Source organism: Typopeltis vanoorti, chromosome 1 (assembly GCF_054136105.1).
Source record: "Typopeltis vanoorti isolate ZY-2024b chromosome 1, IOZ_Tvanoo_1.0, whole genome shotgun sequence".
Taxonomy (NCBI): Eukaryota; Metazoa; Arthropoda; class Arachnida; order Uropygi; family Thelyphonidae; genus Typopeltis; species Typopeltis vanoorti.
In genome coordinates this window covers 163,455,712-163,483,416 of record NC_143549.1, presented here as the reverse complement: position 1 = coordinate 163,483,416, position 27,705 = coordinate 163,455,712, and the positions used below count along the sequence as shown (strand labels likewise).

Here is a 27,705-nt window from a genome sequence, read left to right as displayed (position 1 = left end):
AAATCTGCTACAAGTCTGCAAGATTCCCTGACTAAAATAAATAACTGTTTTAATAGATATGGGAAGGTCAGCAATAAAAAGACAAGGACAAAGAAAATAGGCAGAATCGTTGAAAATGTCAACTGAGTTGTGAACGATCATTTCATCGACTTAGGCACGATTTTTAGTGAAGATGGTAAATTAAATATGGAAATAGACAACAGAATCAACAAAGATGGGATGGAAGGAAGTCAATTGAATATATTCATATGGAATAAAAGAGAAATTAGTTGGAACACTAAATTAGCTGTATACAAGACAGTGTTCAAACCAGTTTTAACCTATGGATCTGAGAGCTGGGTCAGAAGTAAAACACTTGACCAAAGACTAGAGACTGCAGATATGAGACTCCTGAGAAAGATTAGAAGTGTGAACAGATGGCATCAATGGCAATATCATATTAATAACAAGGATATTAGGAAAGAACTTGCTATTGTCAGCATCCAGGAATGCGTTAGCAGAGCTAATCTCAGGTGGTATGGTCACTTGAATAGAATGGGCGAGGAAAGATTAGCAAAACAAGTGTTGTCTGCCAGGTTGGCAGGAAAACGACCCAGAGGAAGACCAAGATATAGGTGGATTGATACTGTACAAAGTGCATTAGACAATAGAAATATAAAATCTGATAATGTTGGAGTCTTGGCAAATAGACTGATTTGGAGGAAAATTGTAGATAGGAAGTTAGTAATGATGTAAGTTTTTCATGTAGTACTATCATATCCTGTACACCCCTTGACGGTACATGGCAGGAATATGATGATGATAAAACCTTCTTACATGTTCTTGTTTTCAATATGAAATTTCGTTTTATCCTGCTCAAGACCTGAATGGTGATCACTTCCAATTTCAAATCTTGTGTACATCTTAGTGTCCTGCACCAGTTGGAAAACATCACTATCAACAGTAACATAGTCAATGAGAATTTTCTTGTTCCTTGCCTCTTCTCTCCATGTAAATTTGTGTCCATTTTTATGTTGGAACATTGTGTTAGTAATAACCAGTCCATTCCTGAGCAAAATTCCAACAGGTATTTGCCATTATTATTAGCTTTGCTCTTTTCTCCAAATTTTCCCAAAATATTTTTGTATGTTTGACAATCAGTTGGCTCTGCTTTTTCTTGTTTCTCTCTCTCTCTCTCTCAAGCTTCAAAAAATTTCTCCACTTCTACCTTACCTTTTGTGTGACTATATTCACTAATGTCTCATTGTCCAGTTCCCCATTTTGATATTTGCACACATCACTCTACTTGATATGGCTTACCATTCAAGAAGATTAGCCTTGTATTTTGTGTTCATTACTATAGTTATGACTTCTTTTCCTTGATTATCATTGCCTGAATATAACATTTTTTATTTATTGCTCAGAAAAATCTCACCAGATTTTGTCTTTGTTTCAATCACCCATATTATGTCAATCTGGTACTTATCCAATCCTCAGCTGGCTCTGTTTCTAAGCATGGTTTTGTGAAGGGTAGGTCATGACTCAGTAATTTCTCACCGTTTTTTAATACAGTGACAGATTACTTAGTCATGACCTACCCTTCACAAAATCATGTTGCCCCTATACGGTATCCCATTTCCATCTATCCATTCCTGTAATTTGTTCTTGACGAAATTCTCTGTCCAGTACTTTGACAACAACTCCTGATATGCTGATGTTTCAGTAATTTGCTACATCAATCTTGGAGCCTCCTTTATGCAATGGAACTATCTCTCCCCTTCCTGAGACTAACCCAGACAATATGGTCAAGGGCACTGACAACTCCCTAGCAGCTTCACTTAAAACTTGAGCTGGTATACCATCTAATTCCACAGCTGTATTTCTTCCATGAACGTTCTTTCTTTTACTTGCAGCACATCAAAGAATTGTTTGGGATTATTTTTAGCCTGCATTGCTCAAGTTTTTTCATACTCTGCTTTTGCCTTTTCTTTTTTTTTTTTTTACCACACTGTTTACCCTTCTGGTCTGTGCTTGCTGGTCACCTTTCTCCTTGAATTCTATTTACAATTGTTTTTTTTTTTTTTTGCAGCTCCAGCTTGATGATATTCATCCATTTACTTCTCACTTGATTTATTCTCCTGATGAGATATGCAGTCTGCCATTACTTCTCTCAAATACTCTTTTACCACTTCCCACGCACAATCAACATCCAGCCCTTGCAGTTCCACATGCCATGGCACTGATCTACGCAATCTCCTAAGCTTGTCATACTTACCAGCCCTGTAATTCCACATATACACCCTCTTTAACTGAAAATTCCACACATTTAGCCATCTCCCAGGTCAAGACCATGTGATCACTCTCGCCAATTGGTGGCAATCCGGTCATATTCATTAGAGGCAAATTATGAGATTGAGCACTCTCAAAACCCCTAGTATATTCTATTCCATCACATGCTGTCTCAGGTAGTTATTCCTTAGTATATTTCCTCATTTTGAAGTCTATCTACCCACATGAATACTTGAAATTGCTTTCTAATCTGGAAGTTCTAATCTAATCTTCTTCATGTTTATCTTCATGTTTGCTATTGAATGATATTGTTACTTGGTTCCCTCCTTGGTAGTTATTGCCTAAATATAACATCTTATACTAATTATTTAGTAGATTTCATTTGTATGATACTTTCCAGTTCTTCATGTTTGATTTCTTTTCCATTAATACTCCCTATATTGATGGCTGCTATCTTCATTTCTTTTGATGTTGGACTTAATCATCTTCTAGAAAATGAATAAGCCCAACTCTGAAACAGACTTTTCACTGTTCATCCTGAGTTCCTGACGAAAACAACAGGCCTTCTTTAACCATGTGATGCCCCAGACAGCATGAAATCTCATTTTATTGTACATATGTATTTGTGGTTCAAGACAATAGACAGAGTTTGGTTAGCTGAGTACCAAATTACCTGGTTGCTTTATTATAAAAAGTCTGGTTCAAGGCTGTTCTGAGTGAGGACAGTTTATTTCAAGCTCCTATATGATAAGTTTTTTAATTATTATTTGAGTATTTTCCCAAATTAACAAGTGTCATCTTAGTAAGTATATTATTTGTTTTTATTGGACTTATATCTACAATGATACATTTGCAGACATTGTTAATTTAAGATAGTCCTTAAAAAGCACCAGAGATCATTAGAGCTATATTAAAAGTAATGGTTAATATAAATGCTAGAAAAGAGAATTATTGCTATGCTCAATAAAACCATTTCAACACGGATATTGATGAACAAACAAAGATGATCTGGCTTATGAGATTTTTCAGATTGAAAGAAATCATTAGTTCAGTGATTGGTAGTTAGAAACAGTTGTTGAAATTTTTAAAAATGTCGAACTGAATAAGACGATAAACAGAGCAATAAAAGATGACATAACAAGGGAGTTGGTAAGATGGCAGTGAATAATAATAATGAGATAGTCTAGAGATAATTTAGAAAGTAAGGAAAAAAGAAATAATATCGTACGGTGATTTTCTCATTAAATTCTTGCTTACCAATAGTCATTACTTTGAGATTTTCTGGGAATGAAAATCAAGAATGTGATGAATGCAGTCATGAAACAGAAAACAGATGGTAGTGCTCATAGGAACAAACAGTTGAAGTGGTGATAAATACAGTATGAGAGAGGATATAAAAGGATTGATGGAAGGAGAAAGAAAAGTGAGATAGTGAAAATTCTTAGTTTATTACTAAGCTATGATAGTATTTAGTTGAGGGCTATATAATAAATGATTCAATGTGCAGGCTGTGTAGAAGAAATTGGTATGAGTTTGTGTGGGTGGGGGGAGAATGAGTTTGATGGTAGAAAAGACTTGTAAAGGAGAGAGAGAGAACCTGCACCTGAATGGATTTGGCATCAGGTGCCTAGACAAATTATTTATTGGAATAAGACTTGATGTAGAGAGTCAGGGAAACTAGATCATTTTTGGAGGAATGGAGAGAATGTGCAAGTTCATTGAAGGTATGCAAACATAATAATGATATGAATGTCAATGAGCATGGTTATGAAAGTGGTGAGGGGTACTGAAAACAAATGCCATCAGAGTATCAATAACAAAGGTTTTTTTTTTTTTTTTTTGTCTTAGTGAATACTTTGTAGCATAGCTTAAAATTGTTGACATTAGTGAAACCTGGCTATCTGTCAGAAATCATAAATGGAATCAAATGTAAAGGGTATAGTATGAATGTCTGAACAAATATCTAATGATGTCAGATGATTCAAGTCTAGTTAGGGTAGTAAATCATGTAAAGCAATAATGTAATAATGTTGCATGCAGAGAGTTTGAAACTCTGGTGTGAAATGGAGGCTAACATTATGAAATATATAGAATTGTTGCTACAGACCTGGTAGTTCAATTTCTGGTGATGATGAAATGCATCTTTAAATTATTCTGATGGGTACTGAAGGTGTAATCATTATGGATGATTTTAAGTTATTTGATCATTGATTGGGTAGCAGAGCAGTGGCGGCTTGTACATAAGCACTGCAACACTGCAGCATCGCCAAGGAAAAAACAAACAAAATTAAATTTATAAATAATAACAATGCTTACAACATTATATAAATGCAATACAACATGTTAAAGGTTACAGCTTACGTTTCGACATTGATTGAATAGTTAATAATTGGAATTGTTTGATTAACGCTTTAAATTACGAAACAAATGCACTGCGATCTAACATAGTGTCAGAATTATAACGTTCGGCCATTTGCATCTCGACTCACCGATGTACGTTTGTGCTTGTCATTGTACATAACAAATGAATCTGACACTGCTCAAACGAGCAGTGTCACTACAGATAAATTGTATGCTTGCACACATTATTTCTGTGAGATACAAAACTTATTATTGGTGTGTATTTGTGGTGAGGGTGAACTATTTTTTGTAAATCTTATTTTATTCTGTTAAAATAACATATAATTTATTTATTATAGATACAAGGTGAAATATTTGAAAATATGAAAAGAATTATATTTTTTCAATTATCATTACACGAAAAAAATGCACTGCGATCTAATGCAGTGTTGAAATTATTGCATTCGGCCAATTTCAGCTAGATATTCGTTTGCACTTTTCATTGTACGTAACAAGTGAATTTCACACTGCTTGTTTGAGCAGTGTTGCTACAGATAAATTGTATGCATATACGCATTATTTCTGTGAGATACGAAACTTATTATTTGTGTGTTTATGATGAGGGTGAAATATTTTTAATAAAGCAATTTTTTGATATGTAAATTTATTTATTAATAAATTGGTTACTGATTAGAAAAAAAATAATTTTTTTATTTTGTATATGCAGCACCCCCACTTAAAATTTTAACCGGCTGCCACTGTAGCAGAGAAACTCATAAAGGAAAAAGGTCATTTTATACAATGAAACCCGTGGTGAATTCATCACTAAAGAAACACGTACTAACCACAGTGATAAGTTTTAATACGTAAATATTTCATCCCAAATATCTTGGGATGAAACAATAATTCAAACAATACTAGGAATAACATACAGTTAGGGTGCATGATTACAATAGAATCTCAATATGTGTGCAGTAATGTGTTATAGAAGTAAATTAAAATATAACTGAACAAAAAAAAAAAAATATATATATATATATATAAAGATTATTTTGCACAACTTTGTATGACAATTTCCCATACTTTAGGAATAGTAAGAACATCGTTGAGGTTTAAATTTGGCCTGTGTAGTAGGGGCGTCAGCCCTTTCTTTATATAAACATTTATGTTTATATAAAGATCTATGTAAAAGTTTAGACTTTTCCCAATGGATCCTATGGTTTGGATTTTCAACTCCGTGTTGAGAGAGACCAGATTTCTGCAGTTTGAAAAGACGAATGTGGTCTTGATGTTCCGAGATGCGTTTCTGAACAGATCTACCTGTCTGTCCAAAGTAAGACAACTTGCAGGAGCATGGGATCTCATACAAGCCAGGTACCATCAGAGGTGAGAGTTAGGAGAAGATAAGTTATGGATCTGGTTGATGAGTTTGTAAGTAGTGGCAAAATTGTATTTCTTCATAATTTTTGAAAGACGATGCATTTGACATAAGGTATGGGAATCCTATGGGCATCTTCTTGTCCAGATTGATGTATGGAGAAGTGACTGATGATTTTTTTAATTGTTTTAAGATTATATCCATTTAGTATGGCTGTATTTTTGATTATTTCTAGTTCTTGGTTTAGAGATTCTTCAGAGGAGCAGAATTTGTGTGCTCTGGTAACTAGTGATTTAATGATGCCAAATTTCTGAGATGGATGATGAGCGGAAGAATTGTGAATGTAGCGACCTGAAAATGTAGGCTTGTGATAGATAGACGTGCCGATGGAACTGTCTTCTTTTCTTTGAATGTGTAAATCCAGAAAGGAGATTCTTTTTCTAGTGTAAAGTTGATGCGAGGGTAAAGAATGTTTATTTTATCTAGAAACAGGTGTAATTCATGTTCAGGATGAACCAAACTGCAAAGATGTTGTCAACATATCATAGCCAAATTTTTGGTTTGGGTTCAAAAGTGAAAATTTTTTCTTCCAGGTTTTCTAGAAATAGGTTTGGTGATAAAGGAGACCCCATTGCTGTTCCTTCTTCTTGCTTGTAAATTTTACCTTTCCAAGTGAAGTAACCAGATATAATAACAAATTTGAATAATTCAACTATATCAGAAGGAAATTTTTGAGTTAAAAATTCTACTGTTTCTTTATGGGGAATGTTAGTGAAGAGGGAGACAATGTCGAAGCTAATTAACAAGTCTTTTTTTAACAGTTATATGTCTTTTATTTTTGCGTGAAACTGTGGAATTTTTGATTGAAGAGGCTGAGTGACCTATGTGAGGATGGAGAAAGTTAGATAAGAATCTTGATAACTTGTAAGTCAAGCTACTAATAGAATCTACACCAGGTCTGAGTGGAACATTAATCTTGTGAAGCTTAGGTAAGCCATAAATTCTAGGAGGTCTAGCATGTTGTCTTGAGTTTTTTAATTGTTTCTTCATCTAAGGAGGAAGTTTCATCAAGTAACTTATTTAATTTCCTGAGTTGACGTTTTGTAGGATCATAATCCAGTGTTGTGTAAGTATTATGATTTCGGAGTAGTAAATTCATTTTTCAGTCATATGAATTGGTATCAAGAGCCACGGTGGTATTTCCTTTGTCAGCTCTGGTAATGATTATGTTTTTATTACGTTTTAAGGAGGTAAGAACTTTCAATTCTGATGGTGGGATATTTAAATATGAAGGTTTGGCATCATAGATCATTTTTGCTACCTCGAAATGAAGTCTGTTGGATTCAGTACTGGAAAGATGGCCAATGTTTCTCTCTGTTACGTATGAAATCTAAATATGGGAAACATTTAGGTGAAATTGCAAATTTTTGATCTCTTGCTAGAACATTTAATTTGTCTGTTGTTAGTGGACAGATTTTTCCATCAGTAATTTGTTAGCGATCTTCTTAGATCAATTTAAAAAAGTTAAGGTATCTATTGTGTAGATTAATATTGCTTTTATCCCCGAATTTTTTGAGACACTTATAATCAAATATAGCAGATCTTGATTTAACGTATTTGATAATTCTGCTTCTAGTTCCGTAATTTTTAAATTATTTGTTGCCAATTCATGCTTAGAAACTCGTAACTGATTAAGTAGTAAGGAATGGCTTGCTTTCTGATAGATTTTATGGGCACATGGAGATTTGATGACTTTAGTTTTGCAAAAGTTGGAATGAGTTTATCGCACTGCACTTTTTAAAAAAAGAGATTCTAGCACCTAGCTTATCCTGTTTTAATTGACGTTTGCCTAGTAAGTCGGTCTTCTGTGCTGTCAGTTCCCCGTGAAGGAATAAGACGTTTTTATACAATGAAACCTGTGGTGAATTCATCACTAAAAAAACACACGTACTAACCACAGTGATAAGTTTTAATACGTAAATATTTCATCCCAAGTATCTTGGGACATTCTCAGTACAGTAATTCAAACATTACTAGGAATAACATACAGTTAGGGCGCATGATTACAATGGAATCTCAATATGTGTGCAATAACGTGTTATAGAAGTAAATTAAAATATAACTGAACAAAAAAAATAAATAACATATATAAAGAGATTATTTTACACAATTTTGTATGACAATTTCCCATACTTTAGGAATAGTAAGAACGTCGTTGCGGTTTAAATTTGGCCTGTGTAGTAGGGGCGTCAGCCCTTTCTTTATATAAACATTCATGTTTATATAAAGATCTATGTAAAAGTTTAGACTTTTCCCAATGGATCCTATGGTTTGGGTTTTCAACTCCAATCAAAAAACGCCGTCACCCATCGTGGCAGTACTAGTAGAGTCAGAGTTTCAACTATCTACATTCATGTTTTACAAAAATTTTGAAAATTTTTGTAAAACATTTTTATATTTGTACAATCCACAATTGTGCAACTTAGTGTGGATTACATCCTGTCGACTGCAGCATTGTAAAATAATGTCATTATGTTATATATATTTTTAATATTGCTAATAATTTTTCTTCAATATCTATGTCACACCTTTTGTATTATTTTTTTCTTTTGTCTTTATCCTTCTTATGTCTACTTCACTTCTACTCTGTCAAATCTTTCTGTTAGGTACCCTTCACCTTATTCTAATTTAAGCCGATTAATTTAGTCCCCGCTTGTAATCCTTTATACTTCCTACACGTGTTAGCGCTGTTAGTGAAAGGCCTCTGAAATAGGCAATTCATGGTAACAGTTAACTATTTCCCACACTGTAATTCAGGGAAAAATTTATATTATTTTTCAACTGCCACCACCTTGAATTAATTTTATAGCATGAGAAGATTTTATAACACTTATAGAAAATATCAGTTTCTAAAACAATTCCTTAAATAGTCAGTCATGTGAAATTCTCTAATTTTAGGACACAGGTTCGGTTGTTTTTATGAGACAGTGGATCAAAGATCAGGTGATAATTTTAAGTAAACAAAACATGTTTATTTTACTTTAGGCAACTTTACAATATGATACACAATTAAACAATTTCTGTCTGATACCTATCTTGAGCTCAAATCTTAACTTACAAATTAGACCTGCTATTCAGAATGCTTGATTAACTTACTCTACAAAATCTAGGCAATTACTGGTTGTCACAATCAATATCTTTGGCTAACATTCTTCTCCATATATATATATATATATATATTAGCTAATTGTCAGCTTCAATTATTTCTTATAGCGACTTATACAACTATTTTAACAAAGCTACGTTCAGCGGACATACAATTCTTAACCACTACCTCAGCGTTAATACAATAGAAATTATTCACAAATTCGTAGAAACATATACAGTCCTACCAGCCTTGAAGATTTGTGGCGGTCCTGTTGACTGCTGTCGTATATACTATCCTTTGCTGAACGGCTTTTCTTCTTGGTCATCCTGGTGTAGTCCTCTTCCAGGAATTGTGGTATAGCTCACCATCGGTTCTGATTCTACTATAGATGCCGTGTATCTGGTCACACGTGGCACGTTCCGTTACTGAAAATTGATCTCCGTAGAATGATCTGCTTCTCCTGGTTCTCCCCTTGCCTAGGGGTCACGATCTGACGAAATACGGAAGTCTGAGCAGGCCAACGAACTGCAGTAGGACGAAAAATTCCTGAGCTCCTCCGGAGGTACTGAAGACCTCTTTTATATGATTCCGAGGTTCCCCGAATCTTCTGTAAATAACCGACATCACTGTTGTCTTGACCTTCAGTTTTGGTGGCAAAAATCTCCACATCTGAATGACCTTCACTACCATTGTTCACTATCAAGTCTCCAACATAATCTTGTCTAATCCTCTTGAGGCAGAAGTACTTTTACATTTTGTGACTCTTACGACTTCATATCAGAACTTAATATAAATCAACTTTAATGTATAATTCTAACCTTTACAATATTGTATAATTTATGAACAATTTTATTTCATTCTTTAGTCAGCTACCTTTACAAGTTTACATTCAGTATTTTGTGATTAATATACAGTAATGTGCAATTATGTTCCTGTCACATGATTTGTGACCTGTAAAATCGATCTCGAAAAGTTTTTATAAAATTTTCCATATAGAATTTTACAGTATCATTATGGAAAACCCCCGAGCTCATGAGATTGTAGGCATCTCAACTGAACAGGTGTATAATATCCTGCACAAAAAATTGCATATGAAAAAGCTGTGTGCATGATGGGTGCCGTGATTGTTGACTGTTGATCAAGAACCCATGCGAAAAGACATTGCAACAGTGTTTGCTTATGTTTAATCACAATTCACAGGATTTTTTGCATCAATTCGTGACTAGACGAAACTTGGATCCACCACTACACACCTGAGTCCAAGCAGCGGTCAAAACCATGGATAATCCAGGCGAAACAGCACCGAAAAAAGCAAAGACTGTTTTGTCAGCTGAAAAGGTGATGGCCACTGTTTTTGGGATTCCCAAGGAATTATGATACCCTATTTGGAAAAGGGTAAGACAATGACAGGAGTCTATTATGCATCATGTTGGACCATTGAAAAGAATAACTGAAGGAAAAACGGCCAAGATTAACTTTTTTCTTTCAGTTATTTTATTCAGTGCATTGTGCCCCACACATCGACCATCGCAATGGCAGAATTGCATGAATTGAAGTTTGAATTGGTTCCACATCCACTGTATTCTCTGGACTTGGCCCCGTGTGACTACTTCTTGTTCCTATACTTAAAAATTTGGCTTGGTGGGAAAAACGTTTCTTTGAGCAAGGATGTCATCAAGGCTGTCAATGACTATTTTGCACAATTTGACAAATCCTACTTTTTAGATCGGATGAAAAAATTGAAAACTCACTGGACCAAGTGTGTAGATCTCGATGGAGATTATATTGAGAAATAAAGGTGGCTTTTCTAAAAAAAAATGTGTTTAGCTTATTTTTTTTACCAAACTTTTCAAACAACCCTCGTATACATTACAGCTAAGCTGGATAAATAGAATGGATACACTGTGATACTGTTGGACATGATAGGGCAGTTGATAGGATACTATATGAAAGATTCTTGAATAATTTGGAAAATGGAGGATTAGAATTTGAATTATTGATGGATATGTGAGTAGCTGAATGATAGGTATTAGAAAGTTTTATGTGGAAAGGTGAATCTCCCAGTTTTCAGGTGACCAGTGGTATACACCAGGGATCACTCCTTAAACCATTGTTGTTCAGTTTGCATGTTAATGATATTGTACAACGCCTGTCAGGAGATGTTCAGTTATTTGCTGATTCAAAGATAGGACTCTAGGCCCAACTTTGGTTTCTTCAGCCTCATTTTCCCAGTAAATAAAGGTCACCACTTAGTGCCTGCATGCACATACAATTGTTCTGTGATCCTGATGATCACAATGTAATATTGGAAGTATTAGTTATTGAATTCGATATTTTGTAGTTTTGCACTTTGTAGTTTTTCCTTATCCACTCCACCAAAGTCCAGCCACATTCCCTAATAATAATATAAATCATTTGAATCAGTTTATCGGTTTCTAAAACAATTCCTTAAATAGTCAGTCATGTGAAATTCTCTGTTAGCACACAGATTCAGTTGTTTTTATGAGACAGTGCATTGCTCAAAGATCAGGTGATAATTTTAAGTAAACAAAACATGTTTATTTTATCTTAGGCAACTTTACAATATTATACACAATTAAACAATTAATTGTCTTCTTTATTTTTATTTTTTTAAAAAAAAAAACTGCTATTAAACTACAGATTAACTTTGCTTATAGATTCGTACCCTAGGCCTCATCTGTTATGTTTGAGGCAGTGATGTTATATTTGATATGAGGATTTCTTCCTTGCTGAGTTTTACTCCAGCAGTTTCCATGTTATACCGGTGATGAAAGTAATGTTTCCCCGTGATATTAGGGATGTTAATTTCATCTCTTTATGGAGATGATGGTATATTCCTAAATAAATACAGTAGAAGTCTGCAGGAATCCTTAACTAAATTGAATAATTGCTCTAACAAATTAGGCTTAAACATCAGTAATAAAAAGACAGACTATGAAAATAGAAATACCGAGAATGTCAACTGCATCATCAGTGCGTAGCCTATAAAACATTTAAACTATTTAGACACAATTTTTTAGTGAAGATAGCAAATTAAATATGGAAATAACAAAGGAGGTTTTTAAAAGTACAAAACCAAAACTACATGATTAAAAACAAAATTAAAAAAACAACTCAATCTTACTTGAGTTATGAATTTTGTTATATCTTTTGTGATTGAATAAGAAAAATTTAAATTCAGTATTATTATGAGAGTAATTTAATTATGGAATATATATATATATACAGTAAAACTCCTTTTTTACACTCTTCACGGGACTGATGGAAAAAAGTGTAAATAGCAGGAAATGTAAAAAAAAATTTAAAAAGGCTAAAAGATGACATACTGCTAGTATGTGAGTCTACATACTAGATTAAAAAATTTAATAACTGAAAATAAATGAATTTATAATTACTTTTATCTATTTAAAAAAATCTTTAATTGTTGATTGTTTTTTTTTTTTTTTTTGACATAGCGCCAGATTGCTTTGCATTGAGTTCAATGCTTGATGTTTTTTACTATCATGTTCAAAATGGACATGGAGAGTCAAAGATCTTTTGCTAAATGCACACGTGTTCCAGCATGCCAATCTACATGTCGCAGAATTGCCATCTTTTCTTCTACCGAAATACATTTTGTCTTTTTTCTACCACTAACATGGATAATCCACCACCGCAACTTGAAAGCAACTTTCACGTGCTAATTTACGTGCAGAAATTCTGCAATATCAATTTGTACTGTGATTGAAAAATCACGGTATCACTCATCACTACATTACTGCTGCAAACGTGCAAGTCACCATGATGGCGGAAACGAAACTACAGTGAAAGCAATGCCATTTAGATTCGAAAATCAGTATTGCCACTCGAGAAAAAAACGCAAATCACAGGAAATAACGTCCATATCAAGTTGTTAATGGCGGGAAAACAATATATCATAAGAATAGGCCTTAAGATGGGACCAAAGGAAAATGACGTAAATTGTGGGAACATAAAAACAGGGTTTTACTGTGTGTGTGTGTGTATATATATATATATATATATATATGTGTGTGTGTGTGTGTATCCACTTCGTAATTATAGAATGAAAGAATAATAGACGCTAGAATAAAAATAGATAGAGGCATTTAACAATAATTGGTTTATATGTCCCAGAAGAGGGAAGAGAACAGGATAATATTGATTTTTATAATCAGCTACAAAACATATAAAATAAATAAAAATGATTATGTAATTTTAGCAGGAGACTTAAATGCAAGAATTTGAAACACAAAAATTAATAATAATATAGGAATACATGGAGAACATACTCTAAACCGGAATGGTAAAAAAGTGATTGATTTTGTAGTTTATAATAACCTAAAATTATGAATTCCTTTTATAAACATAAAGACACACATAAATATACTTGGGCAGCAAGAGGATGGAAATCAATATTAGATTACTTTATATTAAATGAAAAGACATCAAAATTTTCACTAGATGTTAGAGTTCACAGAGGATATGAAATAAGCAGTGACCACTTTTTTGTTAAAATAAAATTAAGATTACCACCTAAAATGGCTACAAGTAACAAGAACAAAGAAAAATTGAAACATTTGTTTATAAAACTAGACTATTGAATGACACAAATGTACAATGGCTATATGAACAAAGAATTAACCAATATCTAGATAAAATAAAACAAAATGAAGAAATAGAAATAGAATGGCTTAATATAAAAACGATACTAAATGCAGCAGCAAATGAAAGCTTAGGAAAGACCAAAAAATTCAATAAAAGGAAAAAACTAAAGATCTGGGATGATACAATGAAAGAAATAATCAAAAAGAAAAAAGAAGCCTATCACAAATGGTTAAGCAGTAAAAGATTAGAAGATGAAATAGAATATAAAAGAATAAGAGCCATAGCTAAAAGAGAAGTCAGAAAAAGACATAGAGAATCATGGAATAAATTTATTTCTAATTTAGAACATGATTTATATAAAATAAGACCCAATGTATATAAAATTTTGAAACACTTAAATGCAGATACCAAAGAAAACATAAAATTAAACACAATTGAAATTAGAAGAATTTCTACACAGAATTGTGGACAGACAAATATTTTAAAAAAGACAACTGGCAGACAATTAACGAAAATGAAAAGGAAATAACTAAAGAAGAATTAGAAATTAGCCTGAAAGAAACAAGAAATGGAAAATCACCTGGAGAAGATAAACTAGGTTCAGAACTATATAAATATGCAGGAACAAGATTCTAAGAAAGACTTGTTATTTTTAAATAAAATTTACTCAACTGGTACCCCCCCCTCCCAGTAGAATGGTAAAAAACAATTGTGATTCCTATCTTTAAAAAAGGTAATAGAGATGACTCTAAAAACTATAGAGGTGTCAGTATACTAAATTCCTGTTACAAAATATATAGCAGAATCTTAAATAGCAAACTAATGAAATATTCCGATAACTTTATTTTAGAAGTACAGAATGGATTTAGAAAAGGACAATCATGTATAGACCCTGCCTTTTGCCTAAAATTAATAATAGAGAAAAGAAGAGAATACAATTTACAAACACATATTGCATTTATTGACTTTGAAAAAGCATTTGACAAAGTTAAAAGAAACATATTATTTAACATATTAAAAGAAAGACAAATACCAAATAATATCCTAAAAGCTATCGCAAGTATATATGAAAATAATCAAATACAATTAAGATTAAATCACGAGCTATCATATACAAGAGAGATAAAAGGGGTCTGACAGGGATGTCCCCCTCTCAGCAACTCTTTTTAATATCTACTTAAATGAAATAATAAAAAAAGGAATAAAAATTTACATCAAGGAATTAAACTTTCTCCTACAGTAAACTTAAACGCTCTCCTCTTTGCCAACCACCAAATGATAATTACAAATTCTGAAAATAAACTACAGAAAGCTATCGTAGATCTAAATGAGATATCCAAAGATTATGGTATAATATCAACAGAAAAATCAAACTATGGCCTTTAACTAATAGTAATAGATTTAATTAATTTAATAGTTTAATTAATTAAACTATTAATTAATATACTTTAATTAATAGTAATAGATAACAAGATCTTGGACAGGTGAATTCATTTAATTACCTAGGATGTACGATCACATATGAAACGTAAAAATTGCAAAATATTTAAAAATAACAGTTGTAATTAACACTATATATTTAAACCAAACCTACTTCAAAAACAAACCAGACTAAAAGTATACAATACATTAGCCCTTCCAGTCTTAATGTATGGAAGCAAAATCTACACAATAAAACAAAAAGACAAAGATTAACAGCAGCAAAAATGAAGTTTGAGAAAAACTGCAAAGTATACCCTATTTGATCACAAAAGAAATGAAGAAATTATGAAAGAATTAAACCAAGAACCAGTAATAGAAAAAATTAAAAAATATAAACATAAATGGATGGAACACGTTCATAGAATGAACGTGTTCCATCAGAACCAAAACATTAGGAAAAAGAAAACCAGGACGTTCTCTTAAACGATTCAACGATGACTTCTAAGGCCGGAACAGTCCATACTAGGCCTAAATCCTTGATACGCATGATGATGAGTAATTTAAGTTTTTCCTTTTCATTTGTTATAGTTTTGGTTCATTAGGTGATATTCTTATATACCTTTCTTAATTGTTATTGTCACTTTCATTTTTTTAACATGAATTTAACCAGATTTTGATAGCAATTTGTAATTACTTTAGAATAATGGGAACAGAGGAAGAACCAGGGATAATTCCTCATTTCTGTCAAGATCTCTTTGAAAGAATTTCTCAAGCCTCTGAAAATAAGGTATGTATCTTTTCATTACTGTTGTGTTTCCTCTTTATTTTGTATAAATTTGGAAGTAGTAATGACTATAACAAACACCTCAAGTGTTTGCTTCCAATTTCTAATTTTATTTAACATATATACTTCATATATATATATATATCCACTTTGTACGACGTGTATTTAAAAAAAAAATTTTTTTTTTAGATAAACTGCATGGTTGAGGTTAGTTACTTTGAAATTTATAATGAAAAGATATGTGATATTTTAGCTGCATTAGAAGAGGATGGTACCAAGAAAATAGTAAGATTTTAATTTGATATTTCTAATCTGATTTTGAATTTATTTAAATATCAAAGTGTGGAAATGGTTTTTAGAAGGGATCACATATGCTATTAGTTATGTCCAGTGCTGAGCTGTAAAGGGGCTTGCCCGAGCCCTTTGTTAAATTTTTCTCAAATTTGAGAGCCCCTTGTTCGTCTTGTTTACTTTTTTTTTTTTTTTTCTCAAAAAAAAAAAAAAAAAGGACATAATTTATTGAAATATATTAAGCGACAAACTCATAACCTAACAAAGTGATTTTATTAAATAAAATATTATAGTTTCTGTTACTACCATTTTACAAATAAGAATTCATTTTTGGTAATCGCATATAAATAAATAGGACTATAAAATAATGCCCCTTGATTGGTACCGTTGATTATCACTTGAAGTATAAAAACGAAAGAGAAATATAACATACTTCAATATTATTGTGTTTAATTAAAACAAACACGTATTAACCACAGTGAAAATTATTTAATTGTAAATATTTCATCCTAAGTACCTTAGGACATCATCAGTACAGTAGTTTTAAACAATAATAGGAATAACATACAGTTAGGGCGCATCATTACAATAGAATCTCATTATTGTAATCATGCACCCTAACTGTATGTTATTCCTATTATTGTTTAAAACTACTGTACTGATGATGTCCTAAGATATTTAGGATGAAATATTTACAATTAAATAATTTTCACTGTGGTTAATAAGTGTGTTTCTTTTAATTATGATCCCACCACAGGTTTCGTTATTTAAAAAAAAAAATTATTGTGTTTAGATAATATTTATTATTTATAGATTGTTTGTCATAAAAACTTCTATTGTAAACAAAATAAATTTATTTTGTTTATAAAAAATGCAGATTATTTCATGTGTGACTTTAAAAGATTTTATTCTTATTTTATTTTGATGGTTAAAAAATATTTTTCTTATGTAAGATAAATTAACACAGATGATTGCATGCAAATGTTTCATGTTTAGATCATGAAATATTTGTTTAAAAATGATAGCCTTTACAGGTTCATTGTCCCCTCATACTTTTTGATTGGTATTTGTACACAAGCTGTATTAATAAAAGTTTTTGTGTGAAATAATGCTTTTTTTTTTTTGCTTGATGATGCGAGCCCTTTGTTAAAATTTACATAGCTCACCACTGGTTATGTCCATATGAAACTCTCAGAAATGCATAAATATCTGTGCTGATTCTTGCAGTGAAATCTGGAGTGTTTCTTTCCTGCCCTCCCACATGTGTTACCTAAGGATTAAGTAATTTGGAAACCATTCTCTAAAGACCAAACAAAACTTTTTTGAGGACAACTTCAGACCTCCAGTAAGCAGAATGATGGTCTCATACCAGTTTGTGAAATTCATCTACTGCTTAAAGACATTTATAGACATCTATGTCCATGGTGAGATTCAAACCAAGAGTTTAAGTTGGAGAGAGTTATCTACTTGACCACTTAGGAATACATAAAAAGCACACAGAAAATACTAATACAGATGTGAAACTTAGCAAACCTTTTTTGATATACAACCAAACCTCATAGCATCATTTACTGAAATAAAGAGCCAAAAATTTCATATTTCAAATTTCATACGAAACTTTTATGGTTTCTGTATTCGGCATTTGAAATAATGCTGGATTTAATATCCACTTGATTTTTATAAACTCATAGTATCATGTTGTTCTAAAAGAAATTCTCTATAGCAGATCATCCACTGCAACAAACTATTTCTTTGGTCTTTATGAGTGCACTGTATTGAGTGTTGATGACATGCTGCTGTGGTACACAACAGCACTACAAGTAATTATCTCCCTTTCCCCAGAGGACTTGCCAGAAAAATCATGGAAATTAGTGGAAATGAAAAGACAGTAAATTGCCTATTTGCATTTCCAAAGGCTTTGGGAAAAAAAGAAGCCTGGGCTGAGTGGGATAACACTGCTGCTCTTTATCTAATAAGCTATAGATTTGAATTTTACCAGGGCATGGATGTTGGTGAATGACTTCAGGTGACAGATGAATTTTGTTGCCTGGTGTGTAAACCACCATCCTGCTTATTAATGACATAAAGATGGCTCAAAAAGTTACATGTTTAGTCTAGAGCAGGATTTCATGATTAACTCTCAGCCTAACTGTGGTTAGTATGACAAGTTGCCAATGTTAGATAAGTGGGATTCATATAAAAAAAGTACCAGGTACAAAGTATTTCCTTAAGTGTTTGCTTGAGGAAATAGTGAAAATTGTTGTTGCTTGAAGCATTAGATATCAAGTAAATAAGTACTTTTTAGCTTGCCATGTTTCATTTCTTCAGGTGAAATTGCTAAATTAGCTATATTAATAATAATAACATCCTTTTAGTTATTTTAAATAATACCGTAAACTTCCTATAGCAAACAGTATTATAATAAATTCACTTGCTAAAACCACTGAAAAGCTCCATAGTCACAATGCTATCCTAAAGCAGATTCACTATAACAAACCATTCATTATAAGTGTTAAATGTAGTTATTTTAAATATGTTATCAAATCTTCAAATATATCTTGCCTTCTGCACCTTTGTAAAAATTATAGTTATCTCGTTTAAACCTTTCTTCTTAACCTTTACTATACTTCTGACTTATGGCCGCAAATAATAAAGCTCGCAAATGGCAAAAACTTACAGAACAAAGAAATTGCCTCTGGCTGGAGCCAATCTCTTTGTCTGACCTACTGGTGTTTATTCTCAACTGAATTTGGAAAATTTATTTAGTTTCTAGCTGCGCCATGAAATTTGTGGGTAGGAGTTGAATCTCACTCCGAAAAATAACACACAGTAAACCACACGGAACATTTCTCTCTTAATTCTAAGTAAATCTAGCAACTTAAATTTTCTATTATGCAGTCGTAACAATCTAACTTTAGGACACACAGATTCAAATTAACGAGTAGTGCATTGGAAATAGAAATCAGGCAAGTTATTTAAACATGAAAACAATTTATTTATCATCAAAGAAATGTACAAAAGGTCAATACTAAACTCCAAGTAAATCAGGTTCTATGCTTCAATGACAATTCTCTATACCAATTACTATTATGAAGACAATTCTTGTAAGACTGTGTCTATAATATTTCTGTGGTTAACACCTTATCACACTTAGAGCAATCTCACTTAAACAAACTCAGGCATAGCTACTACCAATAATATTAAGCACGCGATATTTCACCTTAAAAATTAGCTAAGTTTTCTCTCGCATATAATTTAACAAGACCATTCAAAGGTTAGTATAAAGCCTAAAGTCCTCAAGTATCATAAATAAACTCTACAAGTCACTGTCACAATTCTGTCTATAGCTAAAACAATAGAAAGATCTTACTTTAAAACAGTTGTCTGGTTCTCTCTGATTGATCCTTGGAATCACGTCCTTCTATTACCTTCCGACCTTAAGCAATGCACACGGGTACTTTCTCTGGGATTTTTGAGATCTCCTCTTACTTTTTTCGAGTGTTGGGAACTTGGCAACATTGAACTCCGGTACCTACGTTCTTCTAAGAACAATTTAAATTAGTTGTTTCACACTTCTGGCATCTAACGGCTGGAATGCAGGTCCTGTTGGCAATTGCGAATCATCTTCTACAATGGTTAGCAAAACTCCATCGCCGTAACGTACATCTTATCCCGGTAACTGCTCGACCCTCGCTGACCTCTTCGCCTTCTCGAGCCTATAACTTCTCGCTGACCAAGGAACCACTAAAAAGCCCCCTATCGCCGTAGCAAACCCCCTCTTATATCTCCGATGACCTTGGGTTCTGCTACGTATTAATCTCCTGGGTATTACATTGTTCTGCACCCACCACCTTTTTTTCGTTCGTTGCGTTAAGGTGGGGAAACCCCATTACAATGTTGACCTTCGAAGTTGCAGTTGCCCCAGGTTATTAGTTAATACCTTAATCCATTTAGAATTACTGGTGACTAAGAGGTTTCTTTAGACAATTTATCTTGCACTTATATTCCTTTGTTCTTTTTACAAAAACATTTTGAGGTGACAATATTCAGTAATATAAAAAAAATATAAAATCGGGATAATTTTGATAATTCTAAATTGTAAATGGGCTGATAGTTTTCTCTTTAAGTTGTTTAATGATTTGTATTATGTTGCATGCGTACATACATTTTCTAAAGGAAGTTTTCCTCTAAGGTGTTAAACTTAGCGTGGAGTAAGTAGTAGTTCATTAATTTGTAAATGTATAATTATTTCAGTACAAACATGTTTATTTATACTGTAAATGAAAAAAAGGGTAATGCCTGATCTTTTATGCAATGCACTGTTTCCAAATAAATGCGATCCTATGAGTGGGGAGTTTAAGTTTACAAATAGCTACGAATTGAGGTTAAGTGTTAGCCACTACTGTAAAATATTAAGATTGACCTTAAGATAGAAAGCGAACTTTACTGGAAGTATTGATATTTCTTATACCACAAGGAGACTGCTGGTGGCGCAGTCATTATATCAAAAATAAATTTCTAGGTAGAGCAAGGATACAAAAAGTTAATCATCATCAAATTCCTCTCATGTACCCTCGAGAGGTGTACAGGATATGATAGTACTACATGAAAAAAATTACATTATTACTAACTTTCTATCTACAGTTTTCCTCCAAATCAGTCTGTTACTTGTTGAGACTCCAACATTATCAGATCTTATATTTCTATCATCTAAGGCACTTTGTTCCGTATCAATCCACCTATATCTTGGTCTTCCTCTGGGTCGTTTTGCTGCCAACCTGGCAGAGAACACTTGTTTTGCTAATCTTTCCTTGCCCATTCTGTTTAAGTGACCATACCACCTGAGATTAGCTCTGCTAACGCATTCCTGGATGCTGACAATGTGAAGTTCTTTCCTAATATCCTCATTTTTAATATGATATTGCCATTGATGCCATCTGTTCACGCCTCTAATCTTTCTCAGGACTCTCATATCTGTGGTCAAGTGTTTTACTTCTGATCCAGCTCTCAGATCCATAAGTTAAAACTGGTATTTAGTGTTCCGACTAATTTCTCTCTTATTCCATATGAATGTATTCAGTTGACTTCCCACCATACCAGCTTTGCTGATTCTGTTGTCTATATCTATATTTAATTTACCATCTTCACTAAAAATCATGCCTCATCATCATCATGCATATCAAGAATTTAGGCCTAGCATGGCCTGTTCCGGCCTTAGAAGTCATCGTTTAAGAGGACGTCTGGGTTTTCTTTTTCCTAATGGCTTGTTTTGGTAATCTTTCTGTTTTCATTCTTTGAAGGTGTTCCATCCATAAAAATCGTGTCTAAGTAGCTGAAATGTTTTATTTGTTCCACAGGTTCTCCATTCACAATGCAGTTGATATTTTCAATGATTTTGCCTATTTTCATTGTCTTTGTCATTTTATTGCTGACCTTCATACCATATCTATTACAACAGTTATTCAATTTAGTCAGAGAATCTTGCAGACTTATAGCAGATTTATTTAGAAGTATAACATTATCTGCATAAAGCAAAGAGCTGACATTAGCATCTCCAATTTTGATATCATGTTTAATATCACTTTCCTTATAATGTGATCCATATAGATAATGAATAACAGAGGGGATAATGTACATCCTTGTCTCACACCAGATTTAATATTAAACCATCTTCCTGTACTTCCTTCAATTCTAACTGCTGACTTACAAGTCAAATAAAGACAAAGTATTGCTTTATATAATGCCCCACTGACACCATACAACTACAGTGTTTTGAATAGCTTCTCTCTTGGCACCTTATCATATGTTTTTTCCAGATCTACAAAACTTAAATAGAGATCTTTGTTATATTCCCATGACTTTTCAACTGTTTATTAAAACACTTAAGGAATAGAATAACGTAGTTAAGGATATAAATTAAATTAAACTTTAATGAATATTTTCCGATATTTCGGCAACGTCATGTTGCCATCTTCTAAAGGAACTTACAAAAACGTTACGTGCACTAGAAGATGGCAACGTGACGTTGCCGAAATAACGGAAAATATTTATTAAAGTTTAATTTAATTTATATCCTTAACTACGTTGTTCTATTCCTTTAGTATTTTAATAATTTTCAACTATTTGTTGTAAAGTGAAGATCTGATTATGACAGCCTTTATTTGGCCTGAATCCAGCTTGTTCTTCACCCTGCTTTTCTTCCATAATTCTTCTCAACTATTTCTCAAGTATACTTGCATAGATTTTGCCAGGAACACTCAGTAGGGAAATACCTTTTGTAATTCTCACATTCAGTTTTATTTCCCTTATTATATATGGGTACTATGAGAGCTCTACTCCAATCATTGGGAATTCGTCCCTCTGTCCAGGCTCTCTGAACTATGCAGTGCAGCCGCTGTAAGACTTTTATACCACTATGCTTCAGCATTTCTGGTCGAATATCATCTACTCCCACTGCCTTTCCACATTTCACGCCTTTGATGGCTTTTTCTACTTCAAGTATAGATATGTATTCCTGACTGCATGCCCGCTCAGTGTTTTTTACCACAGTGCTGTCATCACTGCTTGTTTCATTTAGCAGTTCTTGAAAGTAATTACTCCATACTTCAAGGATATCTTTTTCTCACATTTTCATGTCACCTTTATCATCTCTAACTCCTTTTACAGCACTCTTTCCTCCATTCCTAAGCTTCTTCAACAACCTCCAGAATATTTTGCCACCATCTTGATATTTATTTTCTATATTCTTGCCAGTCCTCCCATGACTTTTGTTTAGCTAGTTTTACACAGTGTTTAGCATTCTTGCATTTGTCTCTGTATTCTGTAAGAGTAAAAGCTGACTTATTTGCCAGGAACTTTTGATATGCTTTCTTCTTTTCCTTCACTGCCTCTTTAGCTTCCTATGTCCACCATGGAGTTCTGATTTTTCTATCCTTGCAGACAACCTCACCACATGCCTGTCTGGCTGAATCAATCAGGGTTTTCTTCAAGGCTTGCCACTGAATCTCCAAGGTTTGGTTCCTGTTCTCAAACTGTTTCATTTTTTCTTCAATAATCTTTGTTTTTTTTTAGTCTACAGTTCACATTTGAGAGCTGCTCAACTTTTATTCGCTTCAAAACTTTCTTACATGTTATTCTTTTCAATATGAAATTCAATTTTATCCTGCTCAAGACTAAATTGTGATCTTCCAATTTCAAACCTTGACACTCTGGTGTCCTGCACCAGAGAGAAAACATCACTATCAACAATAACATAGTCAATGAGACTTTTCTTATTCCTTGCCTCTTCTCTCAATGTGAATTTGTGCACATTTTTATGTTGGAATATGGTGTCAGTAATAACCAGTCCATGTCCTGAGCAGAAATCCAAACAGATATTTGCCATTATTATTAGCTTTGCTCTTTTCTTCAAATTTTCCCAAAATATTTTTGTATGTCTCACAATCAATTTCTACTCTGCTATTTAGATCCCCAACAAGGACCAACTTTTCCTTTTTCATTGTGTCAGTTGCTTTTTCTAAAGCCTCAAAAAATTCCTCCACTTCTACCTAAGTAGAACCGTCTGTGGGACCATAGGCACAAAAATAATTCTCATTGTCCAGTTTCCCATTCTCATATTTGCCCACATTACTCTACTTGAGACTGACTGCCATTCAAGAAGATTAGCCTCATATTTTGTGTTGAATACTATGGCACTCCTTTTCCTTGATTTTCATTGCCCGAATATAACATTTTGTATTTATTGCTCAGAAAGATCTCACCAGTTTTTGTCTTTTTTGTTTCAGTCACCTGTATTATGTCGATCTGGTTAGTTAGGTCTAATTCCTCAGCTAGCTCCATTTCTTTGCCATTCAGGCTTCTTATGTTGATAGCACTGATCTTTAACTCTGGTGATGTTGAGTTAGGGTGTGTTTTCAGATTTGATCCAGTCACTGACTTTTCGCTGTTTGCCCTGGTTCCCTGGCGAAAACAACGGGGACCTTGTTTAACCGGGCGACGCCCCAGCCAGCATGAAATTTTGTCATGTTGTACCATCATTTTTTATTTTGGTTTAACCAAGAAAAATATAATTTGGTCAGCTAAATCCCAAATTGCCAGCCCATCCTCATTCGTTCAGCATCCAAGTAGATACCGAACAGGGTGCACGACAAGAAGGTGAGGATTGGACATTAGGTCAGAAGCCCTGGTTGGTTCTACGCATTCCTTTAAAGGCTGTGTGGATGTCTCCTCACAGTTATACAGCTTTGTCCCTTAAGCACCCCTAAAAAAAGTTAATAGAATATATAAAAGGATTAAATAAAGTTAAAATGAGGATTGAATATGGTTCATGAAGAATAGAGATATAGATGAAGTAAATCAAAAATTACAAGAAAATAGTATATTAAATATAGAAGTATAGTAAAGATAAAGTAAATAAAATAATAAGTATTAAAGGTGCAGTAGTGAATAATATAAAGAGGCAAATATATAGATTAGTTTACAATAATACAAATTGACCCCTTTTACACTGTAATTTGCTCTATGTAGGCTGAAACAGGATGCACAATTCTTATCAGAAAAAAGGAATATAAATGGCACATTAAATTTAATAACTATGGTAAAGCTGGCCTTTCTGATTATGCCCTGAATACATTCCATAGAATTTGACTCATAAAGCATCTGTTATTTACATGAATCACACCAAAACGTTGTATGAATGTAAATTTAAGGAGGCCTGTGAAATTCTTATCAACCACTATGATCTTAACAATAATGATGGTCTAAAAATCCCAAGAATATGGAAGGCCCATTTTACCCACATAACCTTTCTCCCCAAGAGTTAATTATAAATAGGACTATAGGTAATCCAGAATCTTAAATCTAATATACCAATTCTCATGTTAAATTAGGACATCACTTTTGCTGTCATAAAACCATCATCATATTCCTGGTATCTCTTTCTTTTAAGGTTATTACACGGTGATCAGCATTCATATTTATGAATTTAGGGACACAAAACACACGTGTTAAAAAGATTATTTTACTGATTAATAATAAAATAATAATTTTACATTTAGACCCCTGTATTGAGGTCATCTTCAGAAGGAAACGTGTATAAGAACAAGCTACATGCTGTTTAATTCTATACAAGTAAATTACATCTACATTGTTAACTAATGTTTTTTCTTAGCGTGCCTTCTAGTGATAAAAAATAAATAAATAAATAAAATAACATAAAATAAAATAAACAAAAAATAAAATAAAAACTACAATAAACTCTGCTAATGTCCTCACGTACTAGGATTCTTCTGGAATTATACAGTTTATATTGTTATATTACGATTATCTTCTGGATTTGTACAGTACAGGTTGCTATTGAATGTTCAGGAGGAAAAAAAAAAAAACACTTCACCAAGTCTTCTTTGTATTGAGATTTTTTTTCTTCGTGGTTGCTATGAAGGTTGTAGATGGGGCCCCTCCACATTCTTGGAATTGTTAGACTATCATTTTTATTCAGATTCAGATCATGTTTGAGCATTTCACATGCTTCCTTGAATTTCCGCTCGAACCAAGTTTTGGTGCGGTGTAGAGACTTGGTACGTTTCCAGTCAATTCTTTGGTATGTTTGGAGTGTGTGGTCAGAAAGGCCGGTTTTTCCGAAATGGAAGTATTTTATGTGACGTTTGTGTTCATCCTTTCTGATTGGGATGGTTCGCCCTGTTTCCCCTATGTATGGTATATTACATGTGCAATCTATTTTGTAAACCCCTGGGTGGGCTAAGTGTGACAGGGGATCCTTGGAAGAACTGAGTAGGTGTCTTAATTTTGTCGGGGGTTTAAAGGTGGTTTTAATGTATTTGTGTAGTGTTATGTCTATTTTTTCTGAAATGCCTCTAACATATGGTATCGCAATAGCATTCTTGAAATCTTTTTTTGTTATTAGTGGTATCTTTGTGGAGGATCTTGTGAATGGTTTTTATTATGTATCCATTTTTTATAAAGAAATGTTTGATGGTCTCAGATTCATGGTTAAGAGCATATTCATTTGAACAAATGGTTTGAGCTCTGTGTTTAAGGGTGCTTATGACCCCTAGTTTTGGTGGTGATAAGAAGTTTTGTGTATGTACTGGCCTGTGTGTGTAAGTTTGCAGTAAACTGAGAAGGAGAGACAGCCTGAAGGAAGACGTGTGACAAGTGTGTCTAGAACGGAAGAGAGTTGTTTTTTTCAATTTCAATGGTGAATTGGATGCGTTTGTGTTGTTTGTTCAGGTGGCTAAGGAATGTATCTAGTGCTTGGCGGCCATGGTCCTGAATGGCGAAAATATTGTCGATGTATCTGAGCCAAATTTTAAATTTTGGGCTTTAGGCATGCTGATTCTAGAGCTCGTTGCTCAAAATCTTCCATATAAAAGTTCGCTATTGGGAGGGGGGGGTGAGCCCATAGCTTCACCCTCTTTTTGAAGATAATTGTTTTGCCACACAAAATATCCCGAGCAGAGTACGTGGGCAAAGAGGGCCGTGATGTCGTGTGGAAATATGTTCTGTAAGAGTAGGATAATATCATTGATTGGGACATTGGTGAAAAGAGAAGTTATGTCAAAGCTGACTAATAGATCTTGGTCGTTCAGTGTAATATTTTTAATTTTGTTTATGAATTGTTGTGTATTTTTTATGTAGGAAGGGGAATGATCAACCAATTCCTTGAGTGTGGCCATTAATTTTTTGGCTAAGTAGTAATTCGGACTGTCAATTCCTTCCACAATTGGACGTAATGGCATGTCTGTTTTGTGTATTTTAGGCAGGCCATAAATTCTGGGCGCACGGGCATACTGTGGTATTAATTTTTTAATTGTTTCTTCCGGCCACGTGTTAACTGATATAGGTAGTTCAGTAGTTTTCTTTTTGTTACGTTGCATGGGGTTGTAATTTACCATTTGGTAGGTGTTGTGGTCCGATACCAAATGGTTCATTTTTTCAATGTAGCTTGTCCGATTTAAAACAACAGTGGCGTTCCCTTTATCTGCTTTTGTGATAATAATGTCACGGTTATTTTTTTAGGGATTTGAGGGCCAGTTTATCCGCTTTGTTTAGGTTGCTGCTTAAGTTTTTGGTTGAATTTAGTAAACAGGCAGTTTCCATCCGTATTTTGTCAGCTAAATTGGCAGGGAGGGATCTTAAACCTCTCTCGATATGATATATTATATCTAGTTTATTTACTGACCTCAGAGCAGTGGCATAATTTAAACCTTTCTCCAGTAGCGAGAGTTCACCTTGTGTGAGGTTGTAATCCGATTGGTTGATAACCAGACAGTGGTCCGATGGTGGTTGGTTGGTTGCTCCTAACTGTGTTTGTCGGTGATTGGCTGCTCCTTCCGTTATGGCATCGTGATTGGCTGCTCCTTCCGTTATGGCATCGTAATTGTCTTGTGCTTTCCTGTAGTTTTAATGCTTGAAACCTTGTTATTAATT

The 27,705-nt window shown here is 33.4% G+C and overlaps 1 protein-coding gene across 7 annotated transcripts in view; it reads left to right on the top strand.

Moving 5' to 3' along the window:
• Positions 1 to 27,705, top strand: part of LOC150110591 (kinesin-like protein KIF14) — a 716,770-nt gene that overhangs the window by 46,220 nt on the left and 642,845 nt on the right. For all 7 annotated transcript variants that reach the window (XM_090399877.1, XM_090399854.1, XM_090399845.1 and 4 more), the window contains exons 4-5: positions 15,882 to 15,969; positions 16,156 to 16,251. In XM_090399877.1, the coding sequence (XP_090256003.1) occupies positions 15,882 to 15,969; positions 16,156 to 16,251 (184 nt within the window). The remainder of the gene's footprint in view (positions 1 to 15,881; positions 15,970 to 16,155; positions 16,252 to 27,705) is intronic.